Source organism: Nicotiana sylvestris, chromosome 8, assembly GCF_000393655.2.
Source record: "Nicotiana sylvestris chromosome 8, ASM39365v2, whole genome shotgun sequence".
In the NCBI taxonomy this organism is placed as follows: Eukaryota; Viridiplantae; Streptophyta; class Magnoliopsida; order Solanales; family Solanaceae; genus Nicotiana; species Nicotiana sylvestris.
In genome coordinates this window covers 181,303,944-181,311,998 of record NC_091064.1, presented here as the reverse complement: position 1 = coordinate 181,311,998, position 8,055 = coordinate 181,303,944, and the positions used below count along the sequence as shown (strand labels likewise).

Genomic DNA, 8,055 nt, shown 5'->3' with positions numbered 1-8,055 from the left:
AAAATGAGGGTAGAAGGTTGTTGCACAGGCTAGTTCCTTAGTCATTTTTGACAAAGACATTAAATTAAATTTGAATTGAGGCAAATAGAAAACATTGCTAAGTGTACTTCTAGCAGATATTGAACTAGTTCCGGTGTGAGTAACATTTGAAATTTCACCATTAGGAAGACATACTCTCTTAGGATTAGTATTTTTAACTATAGAGTCCTGATTTAACATGTTAATATCAGACACCATGTGGTTAGTTGTACCAGTATCAATGATCCATTCTTTTGGACAATTTGAAACTAACAAAGCAGTACTCATACCTGCATATTTGCTGCAGAGTTATTGTTGTTGCCTTCTGTGTTAGTTTTGTTTAGAATTTGTAATATCTGCTCATATTGATCTTTTGTGAATGCTCCTATCTGAGGCATTGAATGTGAATTATCAGTGTGGCCCATGTTTTGACCATTTGTCATCTGAGATGCCTGCAGATAAGTTTCTATTGAGTTCACTTTAGGCTGGTGATGAAATTTCTTCAAGAACATTATAAGCTGCTGGACCTCCTGTACCTCTTGTTCCACTGTTATAGGATACTGGCCCTTTCTTTTTAAATTTGAAATCTAGAGGATAGCCAACTATCTTGAAACAATTTTCTTTACTATGACCTCTAAGTTTGCAGAAATCACATTGTACATTATAGTTCCTTTTGTATCTTTGATTCCCCATATTTTTTGTATACATTGGTACATCATAATTCTCTGTAGTAATAGCTGGATTTGCACCTAAAATTCTAGAAGTAGCAGCCACTGCCTTTTGACTCTCATCACTTATAACCATTGAGTATGCTTGATTTACTGTTGAGAGTGGGCGTCTCATAAGAATTTGACTCCTCGCTTGAGAGTAGGACTCATTGATACCCATAAGAAACTGGTATACCTTTAGTTTCTGTAAGTAAACCACAAAATCTCTAGACCTTGAACAATCACAACCAGGAACTGGAATTAATGCTTCAAAATCCTCCCACATGTCCTTCAATTTTGAATAATACACAGACACAGATGAAGTGCCTTGAGTAAGAGTGGCAATTTCTTTGTGCAAGTTAAAAGTTCTTGCATCATCTACTTTATAGAATCGTTCATATAGATCATCCCAGACTGTCTAAACATTAGATGTATGCATTATACCACCAAGAAGGCTACTATTCACGGAATTCATGATCCAAGAAAGTACAATAGCATTTACTCTCTCCCAATAGTTCCACAAAGTGGCAGGAAAACTTTCTTTCCTACAAGAACCATCCACCAATCCTAATTTGTTCCTCCCTAGCAGTGCTACTCGCATGGAACGATACCATAGAGTAATTCTCAATTCCAGGCAGTTGGAACGAGATAATCTGTATTCCACTGACATCTGAAGGGTGAAGAAACAGAGGATGATTGTAATCGATACCTGCTTGTTTAGAAGTCCATCCAGTGGCTTGATTTGGATGAGAATTGGCTTGATTCAGCTGAGACCCATCCTCTTGATTATTGTTTAAACTCATTTCTTAGTTCTTGAATTTTTCGATACAACCAAGAATCAACAAACTTGAATTGAACTTGCGGAAACTTTAATCAAATCAAAGCTGTATAGACTTAGCTTTGAGTGCTCTGATACCATGAACTGATCGAGAGAAGAATGACAGTCACAAATTAGTGACTTGAGTGAAGAAGAAGATGCAACAGAAGAAGATAGAAGAAAGTAAGAGAGAAAATAGTAGAGAGAAGTAATTAATTTTTTATTATTGAACTTACTGAAAAATAATAATGTACAACATTATTTATACTATCTAGCTAGCTTAAACTTAAATAATTTAAATTAACTAACTAACTAAATCTGTTAACAGTGTAGTAACAGAATAACTAATCAATATGGTAATATTACAGAACTGCCCTTATGAACTTTGAAGTATACTTTCTTTAACAGTTTCTCATGGTTTTAGATAATTGTTATACTACGGATAGTATCTTCTTTTTTTACTTTTCTTTTTTCCTGTTATAGTAGATCCTTATAAAATAAGGCTGAAAGAGACAAATATGTTCCTTTTTTCTTTAACATTGGAACTGAGCAACTCCACTTCATACATTTGTGTCGGTTTGGTCAAAGATAAGTAAGATGAAGTAATTGCGTCTAAAGTATTCGGCTTTAATTTATTGAATATTTTTCAGAACTTTTAAGAATTCAAATTCTAAATTCTAATGTGATGTTTTGTCACTCAAACTAAATTTTGAACTATTCTTTAATTTTTGTTCGATATCACTAAACTAAATAAATAAGTCCAATTCATATTATGTTACCTAGTGCACTAACCCTAAACACAGCGAGTCTTCAATCTTTCCAGCTGAGATCACGTTCTAACGCCACTATAGGTCCTTCATATAATAATGAATATTTTCAACCTTATGTAAGCAACATAATCAAAGTAAGCACATGTTTAAATTCTTCTGTTTTGGTTAGTTATCAAAACTCCATTTAGTAAGTACTTAATTAGCTAGATATAAAAATTTGTATCACCTTTTTGGAGGTTATTAGTTTTGTTTATCCGAGAGAGAGAAGGATTATAAATACAATTGCAATATTGAGATTTGAGAAGATAAATTATGCATGGAGGTATTATTCCCTCAGTGGAATTTATTCGGCATAGTTGATTCAGCATGAAATTCAAGAAAGAAAGAAACTTTTTTAAAACTTGTACTTAAATGTGTGGCTATAAGTCTTACGAAAATTGTAGTCTTTAACATTAATAACATTTGTATGATTATAAAAATATGACAGTCGTCACTTTTCATGCTATGTTCACTCATCAAATGGTATCACGCTCAGAAAAGGACCTTCCTCAAATCAAGTAAATCATGTATATTTCGTCAAAGGAATTTCTTACGATAAGTCACGTACCATACCAAGAAAAAATTTACTTGCACATAATGTTTGTATCAAATAAACGAATACAAAACGAGATAAGTTAGACTTATTTACATAACATTGTAAACCTGCAAAATATACTACTATATATCTCCTCAATTTAGTGCGGAAAAGCAAGAAATCTTCTCAATTAGTACTTGACCTTGTATGAAAAGGAAAATACGATAAAGCAAGAATTAGGGAACCAGCCTAATACATTTAATCATCTGAACCACACAAGAAATTCTTAACAATTTTATTGAACTTCCCTCCCTGTTCTAGTTGGGGTACATGAGAGGCATTCTTAATGATTTCCAATCTAGCCTTCTCTCCCATAAACCTGCATTTATGAATCAAAGATAGTAAGTTTTATCATTGTCATGCAAAACTTTTTACACAAATAGCTAATATTACTTGTGTAGTAAGTACTAGTTACTAACAGACAAAAGATTTTAATATAACAGTTTAAAAAAAAATTAAAAGTTCATTGGAATATCTAAAATTGACATCCTGTGATTTTATTTTTGGTTGCAATATCTAAAAAACACCACACCTCTAAAGCCATCAAAGCTAGGTTTCAACGCAATTCTCTTGGTAGAAACACATATTTACTGTCGAGGGTCAAGAAAAACTTATTAAACAAGAAAACAAACGCTATGCTTTGATCCCAGGCAAGCTAGGATACCAATTGAATCGTCATTGTAAATGTCGCTCCATTTAAGCACATTTCATCCAAAATTTTAACCATTAGACAAGAAAAAAAGCAAAGAATTCAACTTATTTCAGAGAGGTTGTGAAGTCAAAATGCATCTGTTATATTGGATATATTATTGCATGCATTTTGCAAAATTAGGCTTTAAAACCTGAAAATATAGATAATCTGTCTCCATTTTTGATTCTTGCACTTCACTGTAGCAAAAGAACGATGGAGTGCAACAATCTGATTAAATTGTTGAATTTGCTCAAAATTAATGATCTCTGCTTTGTTTAATTTGATCTTCCCACCCTGTCTCAGTTTAAGCTTAATTTCTCATGTATTTCTTTTTCCTTTTTACCACTATTATATTATACTCCGTATTTAGCTAAAGTTGACGAGTTTAACATATTATTATTCTTTAAATTTTCGCTTAACCCGCTCCCTACACTTCCCTCCTAATTTTCAAATAATTTGTTTTACCCCCCCCCCCTTCCCCCACCCACACCTTGTTTATGATTTGCACCACCTCAACTCTATACCGTATACTAGTAATGGTGATAAATAAGTTATAGACAATAATGATACGCCATTGTTTATTGTATATTAATAATGCATTTATTATTTTCATACAATAGCCATGATGTATATCAATATCAAGATAATATAATAGCATGAAGTGGTTGATGAGTTGATAGAGAAAGTACATACTTCTTGAGTTCAGTTGCCTTCTCCAGTAGAAATATCTGATCATACTCTCCCCACACTATCAATACTTCCTACACCAATAAGGCTATAAATGTTACACGAGAATTGTTTCAAGGGAAAAAAAATACACAATATAATCACTTGGCATTTTCAGAGAAAACCAAAGTTTTTCTTTACGGATGAATTAATTAATTAATAGGTAAGGTTAACTAATAAAGATGTATATGTATACCTGTTGAAGTGGAGTTATATCTACTGTGTCATCTCTTCCAAGGCTTATTCCTTTTAACAATTCCAGCTTCTCCTTCCTGTTTTCAACATATAATTTCTGCATCCAGCATTGGCAACTTAGCTTTAATTTTAGTTGCAGGGGCGAAGCTACAATCGGTAATTGACCACCCTTCGTTGGAAAATTATACTGTATGATCAAATATTGGGTTTTAGCCTATATAACATATATTGAGCACCATTTGTTGGAATTTTTTTTTACTTCGTTCAAGTTTAAATACTCTTGAAGAAATTTCTGGCTTCGTTACTGGTTGCAAATATCAATAGAGTTTTGCCTAGTTATTTATAAGGAAGGAAAGAGATGGAGTAACATTTTCCTATTCGTGTTTACTTTGCCAAAACAACCTAGAAAGAAATCTGAAACAAAATATACCTTTCCTTTGGAGGCCACTAATTTCATCTATAAAATTTTGGAACTCATGTTTTACGGATCATGCATTTGTCTTGACATACCCTAATGGCAAAATGGGTGGAGTATTTCATGCAAAATTTTCGAAATATACGAATTTTTTAAAAAGAAAATGCACATTTCTGTATTAAATACTTAAACACATCTATATCTAATGTACATAACATAGTCAATTGACCATGACATAGTATGAATCTTTTTGCATACCAAACAAGCTAAGAGAAGACATTTGCTAAACTGATCATTTCTCTTTGACGGTGTTTGGTATAAGGGAAGTCATTTTTCATGAGAAATAAATATTTTTCTAAAAATATTTTCTGATGTTTAATTGATATTGATGAACGGAGAATACATTAGGAAAAATAAGCGAGAAAAGTCATCTTCCTTGTTTTGAAAGAAAAATATTTTTCTTGAAAAATAATTTCCTAATACCAAACACAACCTAATATTTTCTTTTAATTTTCTCTTCTTTTCCCCTACTATCCCAAATCTTCCAGAAAAGTAATGATGCAGTTGTTCAGGTAAAAGTTGAATGTAGCTTAGCATATTCTTGGAATCAATAGTGTATGCATTTAATTGGTGTTCCAATTAAGATGATAGGTGCTATGCTCTTTTCAATTTAATTACTTTTCAAAGTGGTCCTGGAAAAATGCTAAATAAAACAGTTGTACCTACCAAACTAGAACTTTTGCCTAAACTTCTTGATAGATACAATTATAATTAAAATTTTCAGGCACATTTCTTCTATCTGTCTTTTCTTTTAAAGGAAAGGCAAGTACTATTATTATACAAAAGATCATTTGTTAAGAGTCTTTTCGTTCTAATTAATTATATTTCAACTGCTAATTCTTTCCGCTAGATTACGTTATATTCGCTAAATGACAAGATTGATTATTTATAAATTATCCTTAAAATCCTTAATTATGCAAGAATGGAAATAGCTGACACGTTCAGCAGTACCCATCAATGATTATCAGGAAAAAGTTAAAGCATTTTCGTCAATCTATGATTCTCAATAGTTCTAAATAATGTACCTAAATCTTAAGAACGAACTCGTGCCTTGTTTAGTTGTTTCTAAGCATTTTCCCAATATTTAATTGCAAAACTATAGTTAAAACATAAGGAAAATAAAATCAAATTCCTATATTAGTATTTTTTATTTTATTTTATTATTCTGACCAAAGGAGGAAAAAAAAGGAAATATGAAAAGAAAAGTACTAAAAATAAATCAATATTAACCTATGCAGAACTTTACACTCAATCTTTGCGCACAAAGAAAAAGGTTAAAGATTACTCACACTATCCCAAAAAATTCACCACCTTATGCTTTTTAAGAGTTAATTAAACAAAAAAAAATTGATAATACTTAGAAATACTTTTTATAATATCCAAAAGTGAAATAATTTCAGCATCTATTACTAATATTTTCATGCGATTAATTAGTAAGCGAAAGTATTTCAAATGCAAAATTTCACGTCAAATTTTAATCCAACAATTGGTAATTAAAAGAAACTCAGAAAATTAATCAAATAACAGGAGAATTTGGGCAGTGGGAGCAATGAATTTAACTTATAAATATTGATTCAGAATATTTTTTAACATGTTATAGCAGATTATCTTTTTTGGGGTAAGTATATAGCAAATTATTTTTCAACTTGCTAATTAATCTCCAGATAACTACATGTAATTATGTTACTATTTGATAGGGTAAAAATTCGCGTAATTTATATAAAAGTTAAAATAAGCAGTAATAAACTTACGTTGATGAAATCATTGAACAAGAAGTCCGGCATATACGGCGGACGCCGGTGAGTAGACAAAGAAATCAACGTCCGGAGCTGACTCGCCGTCGCCGGCAAAAGCAAATCCTCAATCTTTTCAACTTTAGCCCTCTTCAGTAACTCACCGTTATCTGTTTTCTTCATATTAACCCCTGAACTTGCTATAATTACCTTTTCCACCTTTTCCGGCCACGTTTTCGCCATGTGATACGCTACAAAACCACCATAACTAGTCCCAATAACCGAACATTTTTCAACTCCAATTTTCTCGAGGAGTTTAATAACACAAGTTGCTTGAAAAACCTCGGACCGGTCGGAGGATTTGGTCGTAGAACGGCCGAAGAATACGAGGTTAGGAATGTATATGTCGAAATCGTTAGAGAAGAACGTTATCTGTGGACGCCATTGCCAAACGCCGTGAGGACCAAAGCCGTGAATTAAGATAAGTGATGGTTTTGGGGGTTCTGATGATGGGGTAGTAATTGGTTTTGGACCCCAAAAATGGATGGTGGTTTCGTCGTCGATTTGCATGGATTGCGAAATTAGGCCGGCGCCGGTGATGCAACGGCGGAGGAAGCCACCGTATAAGGCAACTGGGCTCAGCCAAGAAAACATTATTTTGTTGGTAGTGTTAAGTTTTTTGAAGTGTACTTGCTGGAAGAGTAAATGGGGAAAAATAGTTGGAGTTGTTAGGCCGTGGAGGGAAAGGGTAAGGAATGCGGAGCGTTATGTTTTGTTTAAGAACATTTTTCTTTAACTTTCTCCAAAAAATCTAAGAAATAAATTTGTCTTTTTTTTCTTCTCTCTTTCGCCCTCTCTTTTTTAAATTTGAGTTTAACTTTTATATACTTTGATAATTAAAAAAAATTATACTATCAATCATCTAAAACATAATTACAAGGTAAACTGTTCATGGTAAATTTAGTAACTTTAAAGTAAGACTGGTTACTTGTTACAATTAAGGCCGTGCATAATTTGGTAAATTATCAAAATCAAACTTTTTTGTATTTAATATTCGATATTTGGTTTAAGTTTTTAAAAAATATTGATATTAGGTATGCTATTTGGTATTCAAAAATAAAATACCGAAATACATACTAAATTATACAATACAATTATTATTGATTATAACATAAATATTCAAGTTTTACTTTTCGTTATTTTTAAAGTTCTCTTTAACCTTTACCACCCTTTTTTTCCAAGATACTTGCCTTTCAACCTTTTCTTTGATTGCCTACTTACATTTCAAC

At 32.1% G+C, this 8,055-nt stretch overlaps 1 protein-coding gene across 2 annotated transcripts; it reads right to left on the bottom strand.

Moving 5' to 3' along the window:
• Window positions 1–2,921: 2,921 nt before the first annotated feature.
• Window positions 2,922–7,586, bottom strand: LOC104232510 (uncharacterized). Of its 2 annotated transcripts, none has more exons than XM_009785734.2 (4): window positions 6,785–7,586; window positions 4,560–4,655; window positions 4,331–4,398; window positions 2,922–3,265 (listed from the first exon to the last, which is right to left on the bottom strand). In XM_009785734.2, exons 1-4 carry the CDS (start codon window positions 7,418–7,420, stop codon window positions 3,145–3,147), a joined length of 921 nt encoding a protein of 306 aa, XP_009784036.1. In that variant the 5' UTR covers window positions 7,421–7,586; the 3' UTR covers window positions 2,922–3,144. The 2 variants fall into 2 exon arrangements, with proteins under 2 accessions (XP_009784036.1, XP_070009946.1); XM_070153845.1 differs by having other exon boundaries at window positions 4,560–4,745; window positions 6,785–7,560.
• Between the last annotated feature and the right edge of the window lie 469 nt (window positions 7,587–8,055).

What these genes read in the sequence shown, in the direction of transcription:
- LOC104232510 (XM_070153845.1), bottom strand. Translation starts at nt 7,420, where the DNA reads ATGTTTTCTTGGCTGAGCCCAGTTGCCTTATACGGTGGCTTCCTCCGC. An exon ending in TGTTCAATGATTTCATCAAC is followed by an intron (nt 4,746 to 6,784) that starts GTAAGTTTATTA and finishes TTGATCATACAG; the next exon opens with TATAATTTTCCAACGAAGGG. An exon ending in ATATAACTCCACTTCAACAG is followed by an intron (nt 4,399 to 4,559) that starts GTATACATATAC and finishes TTATTGGTGTAG; the next exon opens with GAAGTATTGATAGTGTGGGG.